This window comes from Plectropomus leopardus, chromosome 10, assembly GCF_008729295.1.
Source record: "Plectropomus leopardus isolate mb chromosome 10, YSFRI_Pleo_2.0, whole genome shotgun sequence".
NCBI classification, from domain to species: domain Eukaryota; kingdom Metazoa; phylum Chordata; class Actinopteri; order Perciformes; family Serranidae; genus Plectropomus; species Plectropomus leopardus.
The window spans coordinates 23,968,778-23,992,273 of record NC_056472.1 but is presented as its reverse complement, the minus strand read 5'-3'; the positions used below and the strand labels follow the sequence as shown (position 1 = coordinate 23,992,273).

The window sequence follows — 23,496 nt, the reverse complement described above, 5'->3', positions numbered from 1 at the left end:
TATTCTTACAGATATCTCATTAAAAAAAATTGACACCAAATCCCAGCATGTTTTTTTCTGTGGTATTTGTTTAAATTTAACACCAATCTAGCTAGAGGTATTGAGGAAGCCAAGGCAGTAATTGTATACATGTGATTGTACCTAAGTCAGCCTCCAGCGTTTAAATGCAAGGAAGTGATCTAACCATCCTCATACCGCCAACATGGAGTGAAACAGAGTAAAGAAGCGCTGCTTGGTCCAGAGTGAATATCTGTCGAATATCCACCTTAAAAAATAAGTTCACCGCCATTAAAGATGATAGCATCTGCAAAGTCAGCATATTGCTGAAGTAATGAGCTCTCAGTTTCCTTGATAATTGTCTTTAACTAATAACAGTCCCTTACAAAGCAAGTGCTATCCACATGTCTTGATAACTCATCCCCAAGCTAAAATAATACTTAAAGTGTCTCTGGATATAAACCAAAGACAAGTGCCTTCACAGGTGGCGGCTGGAATTAAATGATTTGATTGGCCTACTGAATTCAAGGCCACAAATGAACTAAAATGAGGGAACGAATTATATCTCCACTGCATGATTCAGCCAAAACAAAGGAATAAATTAACCAATCTTAAGGCCATGCAAAAATAAAGTTAAGATGTGTTAGCATAATAGGGCCACGCAATAGCATCTCAAGCGCTGGATTTAGTAAAACACAGCCCTGATTTATTTATTTTTTTCTCTCCATGGCACCTCGGGGCTCAGTAAATAACACGGCACTTCAGTAAGGGCATGCTTGAAAAGGTAACGTTAACGTCAGTGCGTCATTTTGCACTTTGAATTGTTGTCAAAATAAATAACATTTTGCCAGAAAGTATCAGTATGGTTCAATCCCTCTGCAGATTTGTTGACTCCATGGCCATGGCCTTTGAAGGAGCTTGCCTGCACTGTTTTTGAGATGTAACAGCACCTTAGGGCTGTGTGATACACAGATATTTCTGCCCACAGAGACCGGTCAGGTTGAGATGCTTGGAGAATGCATACCAGAAATTTAGTGGTGGTGAAGGCAATGAGCTATTTAGGGGGGATGATGACTGCACACTATGCTACAATGATTTTATTGTATCACAATTCAATCTGATCTTGATGTAAGCACCCTCAAATTAAAGCTGATAGTCGGTGCTTTAAAGCTGTAGTCATTGTTTCATTTCTAATCCAGTGCGCCGCAGTACAAAAGCCAGCACAACAAAAGATGTGTCACTGCCCTAATACCTTCTGACTGCACTGTATATATGGCAGGATACTTTCCAATAGCTCTGGGCGTGTTGTGTACTGTTTATAAATGTAGGTAAAACCCTCCGTGTTAAGTTCAGCTTTTCACTGAAGCCCTCCAGATGTTTTACTCAGACAGAGATATGGAGGCGCACCCAAGTGTGTGTCTTTCGGCAATGCATAAATGTGTGCACGTGTGAATAGTTATCTTTGTCCTTCTCTGTCTGGGAAATTTAAGTCTAATCGCCAGTTTTCACGTGAAGGTGACTTCATTTACATAGCAATCTCTTTGTGCTTTCCTCCGCTCTCCCTCTCTTGCACCCCTTTGCTCTTTCTCTGCCTTGCTCTCCTCTGCACGTCATTTCGCATAAGGCCTGTAACATCGATTCAGATCCATCACTCTGTCCTCCTCGCTCTGCCTCTCGAACAGCCACAGTCCCTCTGTGTTTCTCCTGATGAATTATTTTTATAATAGTTCTCGTAATGAGTCTGTCTTCTAGAGGAGGTGAAACCATGTGTGTTTCCTTCCCGTGATTACATTATCCAACATGTGGGATAATAATGTGTGGAGAATTACAGCTAACGTGAGCCGCAGACTAATATCCAAAGCAGCTACACTCAAATAGAATGTGACAGACGTGAAAGACACCACAGGACTGTGCATCGACCCCCGGCTGTCCATCAATCAAGCACCACCACTGACACCTTCCCACAAAGCCACAGGGTGCCCGCTGTGAATATTTAACATGTAGCTGTGTCTCCTATTGGCTCCCTGGGGACTTTAATGGCTCAGGTGCATGACTGAGAGAGGTCATTTCTGATCATCTTCTCGTTATATCAACAAGCAGCGGGGGCTGACTTTGTAGGTGTGTGAGTTTGCAGACACGTGCATGTATGTGTCCGCGTGTGTTTGCATGGTTGAGTTTGTTCTGTAGACAAATATATTGTCCAAGTGTACTTTGTAAGCCTACAGCACCGCATCTTCCCACTCCATTCCCTGTAGATAGGAGGCATTGAGTCGATAATGTTAGATTTCAGCACCAAGAGGGCACTGCTCTGTTGCAGTATCTTGCATCTTACTTTTGCTTCCTACAGCATTTTCCAGATGCCCTTTTAGTCATCTTCTATGTTGTAGAAGTATACAGTATCTTTTTTTCTCCTTCCAAGTAGCTATTCTCCTTCTGCTCCTCTCATCACTATCTCTACCCAGTCTTCCACAACTGCACGTAGCCACATTAGTCTTTAAAGTACGTGTGTGTGTGTTAGTGTGTGTGTGTGTCTGCATCTGTGTTTTATGGTCCCAGGGGGTCAGAGGTGTTTATATGAGAGAGGTGACTCCCTTATTGCTTCCATAACCTGAGTAGATCATATGAAACCCTGTCATTTACAGTGAATGGGAGCATCTGGCGAGCCGTAAATGTAATGTAATGAAATGAAATGAAAGCCCATATGGCTGCATGCACAGCCGCCCGTTCGACCGGCTGAGTGACTGACCGTGTCAGATCACAGCCAGGCTTGGCCAGGCGGCAGAGGATGGAAATACAGACAGACAGATGTTATAAAACTATGTGGACTTTTAGTCTGGGGCTGTTTTTTTATGGTTTGAACTAGGCCACTTACTTCAAATTAAGGAAAACATTAATGTTACAGCTATTTTAAATTAGAGTGTGACTCCAATTTAGTGGCAACAGTTTGGAGACGGCTCTTGCTCGTTTCATCATCATAGTGCATCAGCTTTCTGTTGGTTAAACTCTGATACATGTACTCATTACCTCTGGAATCGGCTGCTGCACCAGCAATCTTTAAGGTGCATTGTTCTTAAAGGGGACCTATTGTTCTTTTTCCTATTTTATGTATATAATTTCATATATCATATATACAGTATAATGCAACAATGCTAGATGTTCATATTAAAAGGGGACAATATATCAAATAATGAGGTAAATATAAATAAACCTTAAGCTTCAGCGTTTTCTAAATACTCCGTTACAGTTTTTTTTTTCCACTTTCGAGACAAGCTGATGTCAGCTCTTGAAGATTGTATGCTGACATTATGTAGCTTAAACTGCTACATGTAGCTATATGCTAACATCGGGAAAACTTCTAGTCTTGTTCATTTCTCTGCAAATGCTGATCATATTCCAGGTGGAGCATGTCCAGTTGTGAAATGGATACTTTTGTTGTTCAATTTTTGCTTGACAGTCTTGCTATACTCAGTTATGCAAGTACTCTGCTACATGTAGCTACATAGTAACATCAGAGAAACAATATAATCTTGATTTTTAATGTTGTAAATATCCTTCTGATTTCAGATCATATTCTTGCTGGAACATATCTAGTTATGAAGATTTAGATTTTGATCAATGATGATTTTTCCAATAAAGATGCTGCTATTCTTTTAGATAGAGGGTAAATATAGGTGATCCAGCGGATAGTATGTGGAAAATTAAGTGAATTTTTATTTTAGGAACATTACCGCATGTAAACATATTTTAGATGAAACCAAAACACAGGCTGAACCTGAAAATGAGCATAATAAGTCCCCTTTAATAAACTCCAGTACATCCAGAACTGTGACGCCCACTCATTCCCACTCCTGTGACCACACGACCCCAGTTCTAAAGCGCCTCTACTAGCTTCCTGCCCCGCAAAAGATTCAACCGAAACTCCTTTTTACACACAAATCTCTGCATAAGGACCTATCTCACCCACCTTGTCAACTGCTTCAATCCTTCCTGCAGCCTCTGTTACCCCGACGCCACCCTCCTCGTCCCCTCTGTTCAGACACTGGACCAGGCTTTGATGGTGCCTTCTCCTTCTTCTTAAACTCTCTTCCCAAACGCATCCATGAATGCACCAATCTTAAGGAATCACTCAAAATTCACCGTTTTAGAACAGCTTTTAATTTTTTACATACAGTGCTTCCTTGTGCCTTGACTGTTTTTTAAGTTTTTTTATCAAACTTGTCATGTAAAGTGTCTTTGAGAATCTCAAAAAACACCCTATGAATAAAAATGTGTCAAACCTCACTAAAGCTCTTGCGGTTGAAAGTGGGCAAATCCCTGCAGCAAGGCTCAAAATCATGTGGAAAGACTTCCCAAAGGTTGTTATAGATAGAAAAAGAAAGTGTCCACATACTTTTGGCCACGGAGCCTACGGTTTGCAGGGAACACCTCATCACTGTCACGTCTAAGGAGGCGGGTGCAGTGGGATGGTTTTGTGTCAGTGGTGATGGGGGTTGGAAGTGACGTTGGCTCTAATGATGATGATTATGACAACAATAACAGCACGGTAAGACAGACAGAGGGACACGCTTCACCTCTGCCAGCTCGTGTGCATCAGAGGTGAAGTGTGTTGATGGTTGCTGGGAGATGAAGGATGGGGGATGTGCAGCGGGGACTAACTCCTTGTGATGACCAAGCAGCTTTCTCCTTCCTTCATGTCGTGGGGCCCTCTCAGCGTTTGTCTCTTCTCTGATTAGCATTCCCAGGCCCCAGCTGACTCCCCCCATAAATCCAATAGTGGTCGTGAGTGTGAGTCATTGACTCGGTAAAGCTGCTGAACACGTCGTTATTGCTAACCCCACAAACATCGGGGAGGGGGAGGGAGCCAGAGGAGGGATGGAGGAGGATAAAAATAACTGAAATGGGTATCAAAGGGAGTAAACATAAAATTCTACTTGTTTGAGTCTGTGCAGTATCAGTGAGTTGTTTTATTTTTTATAATGTAACGTCAGTACTATTAATGTTGTAGTATGCAGGGGCGTAATTTATGGAGGGAAATACAGGGGACATGCCCCCTTGACTTTTTCAGAGGGCAGGCTTTTGACAGTCCAAAAATGAATATATTACAAAAACAGAGGGAGCTGCACACACTAGAACTTCTTTTAAACTTCAAATGTGGGAGCAGTATCTATTGTATTGGAGCTTGGAGTGTCTAGTTTAAACATTGTAAAAGGTCTTAAAAACTTGAGCTCTATAGGGTGTAATGGCATTTTTTTTATATATCTCTAAAAGTATACAAGAAATAAAAACTATTGATTTTTGCATCCTTTGTTACATTATTAACATGAAAAATGTGTTTTGCTCCTCACTTTACACATTTTGCTGTATTGTTTTTGTAAGGTTTCTAAACAATGTGATTACCCAAACTTGAAGTAACTTGATTACTCAAATTTGAAATGATACCGGTATCGGATTCAGTACTTTGTTACCGGTACCCAACAGTACCTTTTATCGGTGCTTTACTCTTTCTGTATTAACAAAAAATGGAATATTTGAACAAGCTGCAGGTGAGACATGGTAGGCAATTTTACCCATTTAGCAGTGATACTAAATTATAACTTATATCTTAAAACAATAAATGAGAGAAAAGACAACAGATGCCCAAACTATTGCAACAGATCATCACAGTTTTGTCTCCCTGGAAGCGATGGACTGGCTGTGGAGCTCAGTGGCCGGCTTCCCAGTTTAGGGGTGCTTCTACCTGCTGTCTGACATTGAACCTGGCTGCCAGGCTTCAGGCGCTTTGCAACATTTTCCATGTCTTGTCTTAACTCGGTGTTCTCACCCAGATGCGCTCTCGGCTACAAACACCAATGGATTTAACGTGAACTGGTTCTCTTTAATACTCACGTAATTCGGCCAGTAGTCTTCAAAGTACTGAGTCCTACACCCAACCATAGCCAACAGGCTATCATGTATTACCATAAGTAAAAGTAACTATTTGAGAGTGGTTTCGGCTCCACTTTTTTGTCTATGGGGTGAGTCAAAATCTTGATAAATTTCATTACTTTTTGCTGCAAAATATTTTGTAACAACATGAAGGGGACATGGTTGTGTTTTGTTCACAGGATGGCTATCTAAAGACCTTTTAAAGAAACTGTGTTTGTATTAACTGCTTCAAAATGAAATTAGTGACCCTCATAGGATGACATATGATAAAGGTGTTCTCACTGAACTCCCAGTATCGGACAAGTAAAGGTGAATCTTAATCTCCTTGTATTGTTGTTCTCTGCCCACAGGAACTCCACGTACTGCATGAAGGTGTCCATGTCTCTGATAGTGGCGGAGAATGACACAAACCTGTGCTACAACTCCAACATGAGACGAGCTGAGAAGGCTGAGCTCAGCAAGAGTAAAGACATCCTCTGTCCTGACATAGATGACTATGTTGAACCTGGCAAAGAGCCGGACATCACCTGGTTCAAGGTGAGCTCGCTCTCTGAATGTTTGTGATTCTGTGGTTTTATTGATCTCCACTGCCGTGTGATTTGTGTATCATTTATGCACTCGCCTCAAGGTTCATTTCTCTTTGTGTGTGTGTCTTGAATATTTGTTATTTTCTGGGGAAAAGTAATAAGGAAGGCATCTGTCTTTGTGACTATACAAGCGAGAAATATTCTTGAATGGTCCATTGGTTTGTTTTCAACTAATTTCTCGGCTGTTTATGTTTAAAAGCCTTGTTGGAAACGTGGTTCCAGATCACTTAGGAAGATTATGTATGGATGCAAATTATCACGATGAATTACATAAGAGCAATTCATCTAAAGGGAACAGGGGCTGAGCAGAGGGCAGCCTCAGAGATGGCTTTCATAATAAACAGAAAACTTGTGAAAGGAGAAAATTGTGCGATGTCACTCTCTGCCCTGCGGATTGAGTGGATGCCCTCCAAATGCTCCCAGCCCGTGATCTTTATTCAGTATGCACCTTCCTGTCTCTCACCTGGGTCCTTGCCTTTCCCAGGTCAGGCATGGCCTGCGGACAACAAAGTGCATCCCGGTTAAGGGCCCAGGCCAGACTAATCACAGGCAGATCAGCAGTAGATTAGCTGGCCGGGCTTGACCTCTAGGTTTTTTCCAGAATTCAATTACGGTCTGGGTAATGACTGGGAGTGCTGGAACCCAGAGTTATTTGGACCACTGCGGAGCCACAGTGATTGAATCCAAAGGTTGCCGGAAGCGATGGTGGAATAAAATCCACCGAGCCACCGTTGTTGCTGCACTGTAAAATCTGACAAATTGATCTTACATAAACTAATCTTTAAAACCGATTAAAGTAAAGTAAATATAACTCTAAATCATAATTTAAGTTTACTTTATATCTAAGTGGTAATTTTCCTTGATATTTAACCGTATCTACTTAATTTTGTGAAGTTGTTGCAACTTAAAGATGACAAGTGAAATCACCTTGTTTTTTGTAATTGATAGTAACTTCAATAAACCAAGTTAGTCTGACTTAACTTGCTTATTGCAGAGGATTTTGACAATGATAAAGTTTGGAGATCTGCGAGTTCTGTTTTCTGAACGTTTAAGAAAATATAAATATTATTAACTAGTATGCAACCAGCAAAATACAGATATATATCACAATAAACTTGATTTACTGAAGTTGCTACAACTTGGAAATATTTATTTAATAAAATTTGTAATTTTTAAGTTACAAGAACTTCACAAAATGAAGCAAATTTCACTAGTTTTTCAGTAAACTTAACAATTAGATATAAATTAAACATCAATTAAGATTAATAATTATATTTACTTAAATTTTTCAAGGTAATTTGAAGTGGAAGCAGGAGGCTTCACATGCCCCAGCCCACTGGGGAACTTATGAATTCTTTACACTTGCAGAAAATAAAGTGTATGCTAATTGGCTCTACGGGTAGATTTTATAGGACACGGCAACCATTTCTGACAATCATGACAACGTTAAAACTGTGTGCTCGTCCATAACTGATCCTTATTCAAAGCAAATTACAATGACTATACACAGCTGTGACTGATGTAATTATCTATTTGTTTGTACAAATATGTGTGTGAGTATTTATGTGTACATTTGGATTAATTTTGCTGTTTGTTCATGTGTGTCTAAAATGTGTACATGTATGTATTTGCATTTATACTTTCATTTTAGTATTTTATAATTTGTCTTTCAGTTTTTCAGTTTCTTTGGAGGAGGGTTTTTTGTTGTGCCTTTTTAAAGGGACAGCATACAAGATTTTATATTTTGGAATTTTGTTAAGAGCAAGTAAAAAAAATGAAATAAGATAAAAATAAAATAAAATAAAGATAATTGGTTTCCTAGATATTTCAAGTAAAATCAACTTGTCATATTTTACAGTGTGCCAGAGCCACCGAAGGTCTGCAGAGAGGATCGCTTCATGGACACACTTATTGTGCCTGCACACACACATATATATATTCACACATGCTCTCACACAAACACACTTATGTTGCCAGCAGAGACGACTGTAAATAACATTCCCCGTCCTCTGTGCCTCTACTGGAGTATTGAATGGAGAATATTTAGTTCCATGCAATAAATCTTGATCAGATAAGTAGGATAATGGCTCAGCTTTATCGTTTTACTGTATGGAGTTTTTATGTCAGAGTGCCAAGCTGTGCAACTCCACCACTTCATCCACTTTCTCTAACACTCAGTGACGCTCCAAAGTTTTTATGTCCAGCTCAAACCACTTGAAATCTTATGGATCTAATTCATTATGAAGAAGGTCTTAAATTTCTTAATGTCGGGCTTGGCTTAGAATATTTAATTCCTGACCATGTGCAGTATACTTCCCATCTGTCTGCTGCCAGTCATTTTCTATTCTGCCTCTCCAGTGCTTCATCAAAAGTAAGCTTGTAAGTTTGACCTGAGTGTCCTTCTCCTAATATACAGGAGTGCCGTCCAAAGCAGTGGCGTGCCAGTATCCTCCAGAAGCGAGACATTCTGTCCATCCAGGAGGTAAAGGAAGATGACATTGGGAATTACACCTGTGAAGTCCAGTTTGGTGGCTTCGTGGTCAGGAGGACAGCTGAACTCACAATCACTGGTAAGTCTTCAAGAAAAGCAAAAATCAAAGGTAAAAAGTTTGTCTTTGTGAAAGGGCTGGGGCGTCGATTTTACAAACTCTACTGTTAATGTTGGGAGAATCAATAGAGTAGCAGTTCTAACAGTCGCTAGAAGAAAAGGAATGGATGGTAAAACACACACACACACACACACACCACTGAGTACTGCAGCGATGTCCTGCTGCTGTGTTAATTGCTGGGGGAGGTTGAATGCTGTGGCCTGGCCTCTATCCCTTCTTCTAACTCAGCACTTTCCAGCCAACCAAGCAGTGTTGAAATATTTAAGGCTATAGGGTAAACCCCTTCACACAGAGAGCTAAAGAGCCAGGACCAAGGTCAGGAGATTTACAGTTCTCTTACTCTGCTTCTCTCCATTTCTATCCATCTCTCTCTCTCTCTCTCTCTCTCTCTCTCTCTCTCTCCATCTCTTTGCCTTGCACAGCTGCAAGGTGAGCACATGACAAATAAAAGCATTCATTCGGTCTCTCGCAGTGTGAGCGTACTCCAGGGCGAGGTGTGAGGATCGGGTGCACCGAGCACTGCCAGGTCAAACGCCTCTGATTGAGGTTGATGAAAAGGTCAAATCTATTTTTCCCCCCCCGTCATCTTTTCTGTTTCTCAAAGGTAGTCTTACCCGTTGTATTCTAATGCGTACATTTGTTCGATGTTATCCATTACAAGCATCAGAGCATACGAATTAAAGATTAAAATTGTGGCTGTGCTCAGTGACACTGTAGCAAATTCACTGAGCTTAGCTTGACCTCCAATTTTGGTAATTAAATGGCAATCAGCAAAATGAAAAAAAGGTTATAAAAGTTTACATTTTCAGAAAAGTCATTAATGCTTCGAGTCCATCAGTTTGACACTGCTTAGGATGGTGTGAATTGTAGATATACAAACCAATTGCCAGGATAAATGTTGGCTAAACACAGGTAAGTTACATTTATTTCATATATAGCGGTATGCGGTATGTTGAAACTTTACATATCCTCATGTTTCAAATTTCAGTTTTATGTTTCGATAATACTGTGGTTGATGTGTCTTTGGGTTAAGGCACTAAAATTGCTTAGGTGGGGTTAAGACAGAATCATGTTTTGGCCTGAAATACCTTGTTTGGTCAATATAAACACGACTAATGTCCCAAACGATAATGTAGTAATGCTGTATACACAGCTAGAAATTTCCCCAACTCTCACTAAATTATCTGCATTTGATGCTTTTCATACGGCTGGACATGTAGAGAATTCTCATCAGAAAAATACCCACTTTTGTGCTGTATACAAAGCATTTGTGACTACAAACACAGTTGGACATGTTTTTAATTGTCGTTGAAAAATACCCCTTTTTGTCACTACAAAAACAGCTGGAAATGGTGTGAATTCTCATTTAAAAAATACCTTATGTTGCTGCAAACATTACTGGACATGTCCCAAACCCTCGTTAAAAGAATATCTGCCTTTATCGCTACTAACACGTCTGGACATTTTTTAAATTCTCATTTAAAACACCTGCTTTTGTTGCTGCTGGACTGTAGAAAAGTCCCAAACTCCTGTCAAAAATACAAAAATAGCTAGCAATGTCCCAAACCCTCATTAAAAAAATGCCCACTTTTGTCATTGCAAACACAGCTGGAAATATCCCTAACTCTGTTAAAATGCACGCTTTTGTTGCCACAAACACAATTGGACATGTTAATTCTTATTAAAAAATATCCACATTTGTTGCTGCAAACATGACTGGACATGTCCTGAAGTCTTTCTAAAAAATACCCAATTTTGTTGCTGCAAACACAGATGGAAATGTCCCAAACTCTCATTAAAAATATATATTCTTTGTTGCAGCAAACACGGCCTGAAATGCTTTAACTCTCGTTAAAAAATACACAGTTTTGTGGCTGCAAATACAGTTGAGCACAAACCGACCTTCTATAATACAGGCTTTCAAACGGCGGCGTGCTGCTGTGAACTGCTTGGCAGCCTTCTCGTCTGTGGTTTTCACGCAGTCCCTCTGCCTCCTGATGAGAAACTTGGCTCACATACATGTAATTTGAACTGCGTCATATGTATAAGATGTAGCATATCTGTGGTTTGCAGACACTTACAGAGCCAACCTTTTATTTTGGTGACTGGGCTGAGATGTTTATAACTAAGATTAATGGATTAAAGGTGGCAACATTTAAAAGGCGTTGTTGCTTGGTCATTGCATCATGTTGGATGTGTGGTTTATATACAAACCAAAACAAATTGGTTTTGCTCGAACTGCCTTAATGTTTGTTTGTGTTTTCAACTAGTTAATGCAGTAAAGCTCTTATAGGATTCATCAACTCACTGGGCCTCTCAGAGTGTGTGTGTGTGTGTGTGTGTCTGTGTGTGTGTGTTTGTTTGCTGTTATTCCACACAGAAGTAGTGTTAGCATTTGATTAGTATCAGTGTGGTGTTTATTTGTGTGGCTGGCCATTGCTCTTGTGTGATATGAGGGTGATATCAGCGTAAGACACACAGGTTATTTCCAATCTCGCAAGCAGTGAGATACATACCTCCACATCAGCAGGTGTGCCTTATTGGATGAGGTTAAAATATGATCCTGGAGGTGTGGCTTCCAGATTGGCTGCTCTCGTGATTGATGGGCCTGCATGTTATCCCCAGTGGGGCTCAATAAATATGAGGCAGATATGAGGAGGAAGATACACTAGATTTCATTTTATCACCATTACCATCACAGTGGAGTACACTGAGTGCTCCGTGTGTGCATGCTTCCCTGTAAAGCACCTAAATTAGAAATTCCTGAGGACATGCATGAGCAACATAATGCTATATTCAGTGTGAGAGGCCACCAGCAGCAGGTCCATTAGGTTCTTAACTAGTTTTGGGTCCTGCACCACAGTTTAAAAGGGTCAATTTCCCCAATTCACAGAAAAAAAAACACATCTTCCTCCCTATCCTTTAGGCTGTTGTTTGGTTTTATTTGGCCACTTTTAAAAAAAAAAAACATTGTCTTTATTGTTTTTATAACATAACAGTCCAAGGGTGAATCAACAATGTACAAATATGTGGTCACGTCAAATGCCTGATCGGCCCTCACTTCCCTCATACCCTTTCACTCATGTTGCTTAACCCTCACATATCCCTCTAGCCCTCCCCTTCGGATACAAGCCTTAAATTCTGTAACACTAAAATAACATAAAAAACATAAAATAAAATAAAATAAAATAAAATAAAATAAAATAGGGGAGGAAGTAAAAAGAGTAAAGTGTCAAAAATATCAAATAATAATAAAAATACATTAATAAAAATAAAATAAGTACATTTTAATAACATTTCCAAGTAAATAATGCAATTTAGGTGAAAGAGCAGGACTAAGAAAGCCGCAACCATAAAATAAACTTGACTTACATATGATTAACAGATAGAATAAGTACTTCTGTGGGTAACAATAGAGTACTAAGTTGTGGCCTCTGTCTCCAAAAACCTTAAGTAACCATCTGACATCTTTATGAACTCCCCAGGTTTGTCTCAGGTTATACATTATTTTTTGGTTTGGTATGCTTTCACTAATTCATTACTCCATCTCTTAGATTTAGGTGGTTGTTCATCTTTCCATTGCATGGCTTTACATTTGTTGGCTGTAATAAGGCCAGTCCTAATAAATTTGAGTTTGTTTTTATCGACTTTTATATTAGATGTGTTGGCTCAAAGAATTGCTCTGGGTTCGGTGGGAATCATTGTACCTGTGATGCCACTAAGCACTGCGAGTATAGAGGTCGAGTACGAATTCAGAAGTGGGCAGGCTCAGAACATGTGCATCAGTGTCCTGTGATTTACGCTGCTGAGACATGTGACATATTCACGCTGTTGCTGTGAAAAGATGTTTAATGTATTTAATGTGGTCAGTTGTGTGCTATACAGTTTGTATGTCTGGCAAATGAATCCTATGTTGGCTATATGCTGTATGTACTTTGGCTTTACCCTTGCGTGTTTTTTATCCTGTCAGCATGACCTCAATGTTCCATAATGACTGTGGCCATAAAGACTTTATTGGGTTATAAATACACACAGTTCACATTAATGATACAGGGAGGAGGAAGGAGGGTCGAAAGAGGGAGAGAAAGATGCATAGAGCAACATAAAGTAAAACTGGTAAAGTGGGAAACATTTTCTTTCCATACAAAACCCTACATGTTGCCTGGATGCAATGTGAGTTATGAACCTGGCTGAACAATAGAAGCTGGAACAATAGCAACAGCGAGCTTTAGAGTTAATCAACCCTTTAACCAAGAGTGAGTCAGGGACGGCAAAAAAATAAAGAAATGTAATTTTAATCTTGAGTTCTATTTTCCATTGTTCTGTGTTCTTATTAAACCAACCATAGTTTCTTGTATGGCTACTCTCAAAGCCTGTATGCACACATATGCAGTATGTACTTTCACATCCATATAGAGCCGCATAGAAACACCTACAAGCTATCTGAGATACCTCGATGCATGTTTCCCATAATGACACGTCAATAAGGCATCAAACTAGAGGTAAAGTAATTTTATTCGACACCCAGGTTGCAATGTTCTACTTTTTCAGTGCAGCAGGTTGATGTCGAGATCCCACAATTGTTTCGCTTTCTTGCAGTACATGAAATGATTTACATGGAGCACGTTTCCAAAATGAAGCCAATGCTGCGTGACTGAACAAGGGTCTCATATTTATTAGAAAACATGCTACCAGCATAAAACCCGCAATTGCTGTGTAGAGAAAATTGTTTTTTTCTTTTTTATTCGTGCCAAATAAAAACAGTGGTGACTTTACAGGTACAAAAAATATATATACATGAAAAGACAAAGAAAAAAGTTGGCCCACAGAACATGACATGGCATATAGTAGAAATGCACCAATTGATCGGATGGAGACTGGAAATTTGGAGTGGCTTTAATCCTTTGAAACCTGAGTAAATTAGCTTGGTTTCTCTCAAAAGCATGGGAAGAAGTCAATAAGCAATTTAGTGAGAAATGGCCCCCAAAACATTTTTTTTTTGATAATATCTAATAGTTCTCCCCAGCAAATTTTCAGGTCATTTTCTTGTCACCTTTAACTGGTTTGTTTTTTGCAAAAAATAGAGACATTCCTTGTCTTGTTGCTCATTGCCTGTTCTCCAATGTTTCCAAAATAAATTAATCAAATTTTCACAGGTTTCAGAGAGTTAAAATGCAAGTGAAAGGGGTCTGGATGCAGCATAAGAAAACTGATGTCGATCCAGGTGTTGAAAAGTGAAAGGAAAGTTCAAAAAAACGTATATGATGTCTAGTTCCTCAAAAAGAAACATCATACGAATTGGCAAATGCTCTGAGTGTGGTCAGACTTTTAAAAAATTAAAAATCAAATTCAGTAAAAAAAAAAATTGCAATTGGCGCATTTCTAGTATAGTATATAAAACACAGCAAACCAAACATAACATAATGTGTAAACATAAAATAATAGACATAACAATAGTAGCATTTTGCAGTTACTGTTGCTTATATTGTTTGATTACTAAGTGTAGCTACAGTCTGTTAAATATGGAAGAAAGACAGAAAAAAAATGGGGAAAAAATATTACATATATTGAAAAATAAGTAATAAGTCGGTGATAATAAGGAAGCAATAAAAAATAAATAGGAAAAAAATGCAATAGTTATTTTACAGCATCACAATAGGTGCCTGTCATCATCCTATGTCATCAATATGCTGCTTCTGCTTCGCTCTACATTATTAAAGCATTTTGCCACATTACCATAGCAGCAGGGTACCTCCTCTTTAAAGCTGTAGTATCCTGGTAGAATTAGATTAGCTCACTGCGGCCATAGCCTCATTTCCTTTAATAAAACCTACACCATCATCCCCTCAAGTGGGCGTGAGATTATCCACATTTTATCACATCCTGTAAAAAACCCGACATCTCCTGGACGGGAAGCATAAAAGGCCAAACTATGCCTGAGCTGCGAGCGCTAATGTTGTAGTTTATTTGATAGTCCAAGAGGATGAAGGAGGTCATTAAGTTTAACTGATCTTAAATATAACGCAATAGACACCGGCCTTTGCTTTGACCCGCCTTGCTGCAGAGAGTGTGTGTGTGTATGTGTGTGTGTGTGTGTGTGTGTGTGTGTGTGTGTGTGTGTGTGGATACTGTTCTGACCCTGCTGCACACTGTAACGGCCTCCATTAGGAGCAGAAGAAGAGCGGCCGTCTGAACTGAAGGTCAGACTTGTAATAGAGGTTAACTATGGGCATAAACATAGACTCACCCAGACCAGGCTGATCCAAGAGACCCTTAATCAAGCCCTGACGCTCCCCAGGTTAATAGAAATGTAAACGAAACAGCGACCCCTTGCCTCGTTCCGTGTTCCCTCCACTTTATGTCACAGTGCATTTAAATGTTCCTATCTCATTCTGAGCATGAGGACACACAGCACAGGTACAGCCTGTGCAGCGTCGTGGTGTGTATTGAGAATAGAAAACGCCGTTATCAACAGATGGAAAGATTTTGTTTTTCTCTTCACCTCAACCTCCCATCTGTAAAGAGAGTGCATTTTTGTGTACTCTTATAATTGATTCATAGCTGCAGCAGGTTTGCTGTTTCGCGGTTCCTCTGAGGAATACCGAGTGTGGTCAGATTAGTCTACTCTTGTGTTTACCCCTTTCTATTATCAAAGACACAAGGAGCAACGCCTCAGCCAGATATGATTAATTGATACATGCATGTACAGTATGGGCCGCTCCATGTATGCCCGCTTGTGTGTTTGTCTTTTTAAGGAATGCATACCCATGAGCGTCTGCTGCAATGTGTCTGTTTTTTTAATAGTACATCTGAATCATTTCTATTCAATTTTTATGGTTCTCCTAGGCCTCATTCCAGCGCTGCGATGGTAATGCTACAATAGTATAACACCAGATAAAAGCCCTGTTCAGCTGATGTATGCAGCTCCCTCTGCGTTCTGTTGGAAGCAAAATATTATACAGAGCGAGAGCAAAAGGATAAAGAGAACAAGGGAGTGAAAGTGACTGATAACGGTGAAGGAGAGAGAGGAGAAGAGATAGAAAGAATGAAAAAAGATAGAGGGGTTGCTGCTCCTGTATCTTATCTGTATTCCTTGCCAGTGTTTCCCAGCAGAAACAGTGTGTCCAGGACTATAAACAGACTATTATCCCAGTGTTTATCACAGTGCACATTACCGTTTGCCTCTGTCGGACTTACTGTAATGGAGTCGTTTGGTTTGATGGATGCCTCGGGCGTGGGTTTCTATCTATTGCTCCCATTATACCTCTGTCTGCATCCCCTCGCTGTAGAAATGTCTGTCTGCACATTCAGCATAGCCTGCAAGCATGGTGATTGAGGTTATGACCAATGTAAATGTACCATTTGGCACAGTGAATTGTAGGAGCAGGGGGCAAGAGGAAATTGAGGGGAGGAGAGGAATCATCTACCTTACATCGCGTCTCATAGTGTATTTACGGTTAGAGGGGAGATGCTTGGGAAACACACTTTATGTACTGTGCATAAATATATATGTGTGACTGTTGTGGGTGTTTTGCTTGTTTGCATGTGGTGTCCATTGTTTCCCACAGAATTAGAGTCCATGTGCGGCATTTACGGGAGATTTTAATGCCTTTGCTCCGGCAATAGCCAGGGCTGGAGACATTATGTTATTCATTTATCTGTACATACATAAGAATGAGAACACAATATCTCAAGAACGCGATGAGGGAATTTCTTCCAATTTAGCACAAACATTTTCTTGGACTCAACAATAAGCAGATTAGAATTTGGTTGGAATTTGGTGGTCAAAAGGTCAAGGTCACGGTCACCTCGTCTGTGTCATTCTTGTGAAAGCAATATCTCAAGAACAACTTGAGAGAATTTCCTCAAATTTGACTTTGACTTGGACTCAAGGATGAACTCAATACATTTTGGTGGTTAGAGGTCAAGGTCACGGTGAACTTGCATTTGTCTCATTCTTGTGAAAGAGATATTTCAAGAATACTTAAAGGGATATTTTTCAGATTTGACATAAACATTCACTTGGACTCATCAATGAGCTGATAAGAATTTGGTGGTCAGAGATCAAGGTCACTGTGACCTTGCATCCATTCTATTGTTGCGATCACACTATCTGAAGATGGGCTTGAGGGATTTTCCTCAAATTTCGCACTCACATTGACGTGGACTCAAGAATGAACTGATTAAAATCTGGTGGTTAAAAGTCAAGGTTAAGGTGACCTCATAAAACATGTGTTTGGCCACAACTCAAGAATTCATACACTCAGATTTCACACAAATGTCAAATGTGACATAATGATAAAGTTCTGACATTTTATATCCAAGAGGTCAGGGGTCACCTGTGACATCATAATGGTCTGCAAATACACTTTTCTGGCCCTTACTCAAGGTCATAACTCAGGAACAGAAGGGGGAAGACATTTGGTCAGATACTGAATTGGTGTTTCTAATCTTGGGTACCTTGAAACTGTGCTGAGCTCTAGATCTTTTGTAAGCATCCATGTTTCACAGACATGGATTTAAACTGTTACTGCAACTTGACTGGTGTGCAGAAGCATATAACCACATGGCGATAATTCTAGTTTATAATCTTGTATTTGTGTCCCATTTCTATCATTCTGTGTCCCCATTCCAAATTCAGACTTATTTGTGTGTCTGTGAACACAGCACAGGACAAACTCCATGAGTACTTTTCCTCAGCAGCAGTTTGTGACTCGTGGGGTGGATAATTGATCTGTCGATCTGGTCAGCGCTGATCAAATCAATCAATGAGAGGAGCTGCTGCTGCAGAGGGAGTGAAAGCAAACTTTTGGACCCAGCAGAATAAACGGTTGAATTTCACTTTCACTGTGCCTGCTGTTGTGCTGCTCAGTCTCTGCCCATTGTAAGCTTTGCACTGCAACACTGTGGTGCTATAAATAGCAGAAGAGCATTTACAGTACATTCCAGTAGCTCCTTGTGAACTTTCCAGCTCCAAAACTCGAATATCTATTCTTGGCGACAGATGTTTTGATTGTGGCATCCTGCAATATGGATGTGTGGTAAACCCAGGTATCCGTGCTCGCTGTATCTCAGTGCACTACGGTTTGATTTCACATCTTCAGCAGGCGCTGTTACATTTAAGATTCATCCATCAGCATTCACAGTAACCTGATTGCCCTTGCCTCTCTGGGCTTGATCTCACATTGGAGTTACCACAACATGCATACTGCGTGTGTGTGCGTCTTAGAGAGAGAGTATGTGTGTGTGTGTGTGTGTGTGTGTGTGTGTGTGTGTGTGTGTGTATATGAGGAGGAGCTGAGGTGTGGGGAGGTGATCCAGGACGCTGTCTCATTGCAGTAAAAGGTTCCTTACAGTTCTTCTGCTATAGGGTCACCTTCAGAAGCATGAGCACTTCCACAACCTTATAAAATGTTACAGCCTGTGTGCACACATGTGAGCAGGACTTGGTGCATGTGATTTATTTATTTATTTATTTATTTATTATGGCGATAGCTTGTCTTTTACCCAGCCAGCTGCGTAATCTCGCCACAGCGGATGTTTCAGCAGGAAAAGGACAGAGGCAGAAGCAGTCAGCAGAGACACAAGGAGCTGTGGCCTCCACACCTTCCTCCTTCTGTTCTCCTTCCCCATCTATCAGGCTGGAGGTAGATAGATGGATGGAGAGGCCAGCGATTAGTGCTGATATTATCCTAGAGAGTTGGGAGAAGAGGAAGAAGTGGGGTGAGATAAGAGGTGCTGGGTGACAAAATGAGATGGGTTTGCTCTCGACTGAAACCCTTCTCCATCTCACAGTCTATATGCTGGAGTCTTGCGTGAATACATCGCGGTCACGCTAAACACTCAGCCCTCGGCTACATGTCCTTGGGGGGAAGATGATAAAATCACACCTGAGATAAGTGTTACTCCAGCAGTTGACTTTTCCTGACTCCACCTGCACACATGTATGCAGCTGTGTACACACACATGTACATCAGTCACACCCATTAGGAGCTGGTGCACACACTGTAAGAGCACTTTGTGTGTGTGATAAGTGCAGAATGACCTGTTGTCTGTCATGGGGATTTTGTGTACTGTCTATATCTGTGTGTGGCCATGTGTACATCTATTTGTTACAACCATAAGCTGCAAAAATGATGGACAAAGCTACTGCAATGTCAACCACTGGTTTGTGGACTGCTGCTTTTAAGCCTTGAGTTTAGCACCATCTTGCTTTTTTGGAACCAGAACTGATCATAATACAATTTTAACAGGTTGGTTTTATTAAAATTCAATCCCCTTACAGTTGTAATGAACATGAAATTAGGTATAAAGATCAAAACTGTTGTATCAGCCATTATTTTTGCCATAATGGGCATTTTAACATAGACGTCTTTCAGGATTGACTCAAGCCTCAGGTGGACATTCAAGGAACTGCTTTTTTTTAGCAGTTTGTTAATGGCTTCATTTTTCAGTGCTAGCAGTTGTCCCATGGTTATGATGATATTTTAGGGCCATTATAGGTAAAATAATAATAATGATAATGATATATTTTTTTAAAAAAAAATTTAAAAAGCAGTCGGGAGAAGGAGATAATATTCTGAGAATAAAACTTTGAATTGAACTGAATTTTTTTAATATAATTTTTGAGAATATATTAAACCAAAACTTGGATATTGTCTGAAAGTAGTGTAGTAAATTAACCCAAATCACTTGCAGATTTATGAGGAAAAAAACCCTCAAATATTGCCTAAGATTATGAAGTCATAAATTTGCAATAATAAAAAAAGGGCTTTCACGCAGGAGACCAGGGTTTGTGTCCCATATGAGGCAATGTTGGCTTATTATTGTTAGACTTAGTTTACTTATTATTTTTGGTTTTTAGAAAGTACATAGATGCTGAATACATACGGACTACATTAACTTTTTGCAGAATAGGCCTATTTATCAACAGTGTTAACCAGACATTAGCAAAACTTTGATTTTGGAACTTTATTTTGAATCAAATCTGGATGTTCAAAGAATGGTTATTGAAGGTCTTAGTGATTTTTGAGATTCCTCATTCACTGGTGGCGTGGTGTGATAAGGTTAATTCAAGCTTGTGAAGTAAAGAGATGTGGTTCCTTGTGAAAAAAAAAAATAATTAAAGGAAAAACACATTTTGTTAGGGATTCTTTCCTGCGTAACTTTGATTTCGAAGAATATTCATCTTTTCTTGTAAATTTATGGCTTTAAAATCATTGAGAATATATAGGTTTTGTTCTCAGAATATTGCCCCCTCCCTCTACTCCCTCTACTTCTCTTTTTTCAAATCTTCCAATGGCTCTAATATGCCATTATAGGACATAACTTTTTGTATATCTGTATGGTTCTACTGGCATTGTAAATCATTACAACAGAAAGTCTGGTATGAAGATTAAATATGGGACGTGCCACACTCTTTTAATGCCCGTACTGAGCAGCTAAGTAACTCATGAAATGATAGTATTACCAGTGTAGGGTGGAGCAGAATGGCTCATTAGTTTAAGGTCAACTATCACTCTCATCACTTACTAATCTCCCTCTCCCTCTCTCTGTCTTCCTCACCCTTAACCTCTCCACCCCCCTCCCCCCTTCTCTCAAGTGTTCTCCAACTCACTTCATCACTATTCACCAGCTGTCCTAGTTTCTAAGCAGGCCAGGGTTCACATTGTTTTAATTCAATTAAAATTGACATCAATCTGCGTGTGACGAATGAAATTTACATCCCCCACAATTAATCTTGCCTGACCTACCCTACTCCACCCACGCACACACCCCCTCAGTCTTTGGTTGTTATCATTATCTCAGCGTATAGGGCCGGTACCAGAGCAAGAGAGCCGAAATTAAAAATATCATGCTGTGTTTTGAAGCCCTTTGAAGTGTAGGTCAATAATTAAGCAGTGTTTTTCAGCAGTTGGCGTTATACATCTGGAAAAAAACACACTTTAAAGCTTTTGTTTTAGAACCCAGAGTGAGATATTCAGCAGCGAAATAGGTACTTGACGTTACTTATTGGAGCTATGTGGATGATAAACAACTCTATATTTCACTATCTCCAATAACATTAGCAGTTTAAACTGCCAAGGCTGTTGGGACGACATCAGTCTCTGTCACAAAACACCCTGCAGTTAAACAGAAAAAAATATAGCTCTAGTTTTGGATGCAAAGCCTTAGAGGCTGCAATCTGTCCCTTCTTACCACTGATCAAATCAAAAGATTTAAATGTATTGTTGATCCTGTCAGCCTATCATTAAATTTCCCTTTTTTTGTTTCATACTTTAGAAATAAATTTTGTTTCCATCCCAGTCAGATTAATGCTATATTCCTTTGACTGGTCTTTCTGTACCTTTTTTTTTTTTTTTGCATTTTTTCCCTATTAGACAGGACAGATCAATAGGGAGAGAGGGAGGGGATGACATGCAGCAAAGGGCCGTGAGCTGGAATTGAACCTGCAGCCGCTGCGGCAAGGACACTGCCCTCATTCATGGGGTGCCGTTTTATCCACTCAGCCACCGGACACCCCATTTATCAGCATCTTCACTAAGACTGAAACATGCAGTCATATCAGGGCCTTTGTCCATATAGTGTTTTTATGTCGGCGCCTAAAAACAGCGAAAACAGCACCGCGCCCAAAATTGTTTTTTTTGGTGCGCTCGTGTTTTTTTGTGCAGACGCTCTGAGCACTTCTTGTTGAAAATCTCCCAACTTTTCAAAAAGGCACTGGTGTCATCACTGGCACTTCTTTAGCTACTGTGTATCCTGATTTCTATGATTTGTCAGTCAGAGACTACAGAAAAAGCTCATTTGTGGAAGCAGATCGGCTGGCAAACACTGAATGTTGCTGGTGAGTCTTCTCCTTTTATCACTGTACGCATTGTTATGTTAGCTGTGTCAGCTGTTAGCCACCTAGCCGGCATTAATGTCAAGATATTGTTTTCTTAGTAACAAAACCAACACATAGTGCATGATTAAGATAAGTGCTCAGTGGGATATTCAAGTGAAGCGCTAGGATGAAACACCACCCAGTGCCCTGATGCCACTTGCCACAGGTGAATACTATAAAAAACAACACATTTCATATAAAATAAGACATGACATATTATAATAATGATATAAATATACAAAAATACTCAAAATTACAATATAACCAACATAAGTACAACATATGACCAATGCTAGGTATACTTATGAAAATAAAATAAGTGTGCAAACATTTTCAGCAACAGAGAACAGTGAAGTTTGACATCTCGAATGGCAACCAGTTTACAAAAGAATTGACGTTGAGGTTCTGCTCCTGGTTCATAAAGCTCTTTAAGGGAATCGTTGACCATTTTAGGAGATACACTTTTTGTTTCCTGGTCAATATGTAAAGACTAAGAAATGACCCCACTGAGAAATGACCCCTCATAAAGCCACAAATCTTCTCATCTAAATATCAGCAAGAAAGTGAATACAGTCATTGCTTAAAAACATTGCTCTAGTCCTTTAATGGTGCCTGATTAAACACAATATCTGACAAAAATGTATTTTACCAACACGACAGAGTTTACAGCTCACTGGAGTGGCGTCTCCTTCAAATTCCCAGAATTCATTCAGAGGAAAAAGCACTTTGAATTCCTTTTGTATGACATTGTGCTTGAGATTGAATTTGGACATAATTGATTAAATAAATTATTAAGATCTTCAGCATAACACCCCTCTAACATTTCTTTTAATATTTCCTTTTTTCCCCAATTATGAACTAAGTTATTTCTTATAAAGCATTGCAAAATGCATGCTTTTCTGTATTGTACAAAACACCTTCACAGGGACAGGGGTTTTTGGGGTTGTTTCTTCAACAAAAACAAAAATAATTTCAGTGAGAGCAGGGGCACAGATCGTTTTTATATGTGGAAAAGCAGAATCTCAGCCTCTCTGCATCTTCCATGAGCATCAAAGCCCTCTGCTGCTTAAAATGTATGGAACTCTCCGGGAATCTACACTATCAAATATTACTGGGCTCTTTTTTTTTTTTTTTGAAGTTGCCTTGACAAATATTTTCATGAGTGCTGCCCTTATAAGCCTGCTGAAACACTGCAGGTGTAAGCCCACTGTTCGCTGCTGCAGCAGTACATCCAGCACAGTGAATGGAAAAACAAAGCCTTGTTGTCATGTATTCTCCTCCTGACGTAAATCATCCATGTCAGCGCAGCATTTTGCTTTCAATCCTCCGTCTCTAGAGAGGACAAATCTAGGCTTTCTCTGTGTGTGTGTGTCTCTCTTCCTCTCTATATGCAACCTTAACATGCATGTTCAAGCAGCTACTCTCAAGCTGTAAATTTGCAGTGAGTCCAGTTTCTGCCTGAAGAAACAAGGTCTTTTGAACTGCATGATAAAGG

The 23,496-nt window shown here is 39.8% G+C and overlaps 1 protein-coding gene across 1 annotated transcript in view; it reads left to right on the top strand.

Annotated features, from left to right (window-relative positions):
* Positions 1 to 23,496, top strand: part of il1rapl1a (interleukin 1 receptor accessory protein-like 1a) — a 206,747-nt gene that overhangs the window by 68,774 nt on the left and 114,477 nt on the right. Inside the window, exons 3-4 of the mRNA XM_042494889.1 lie at positions 6,273 to 6,459; positions 8,926 to 9,079. Of these exons, the coding sequence (XP_042350823.1) occupies positions 6,273 to 6,459; positions 8,926 to 9,079 (341 nt within the window). The remainder of the gene's footprint in view (positions 1 to 6,272; positions 6,460 to 8,925; positions 9,080 to 23,496) is intronic.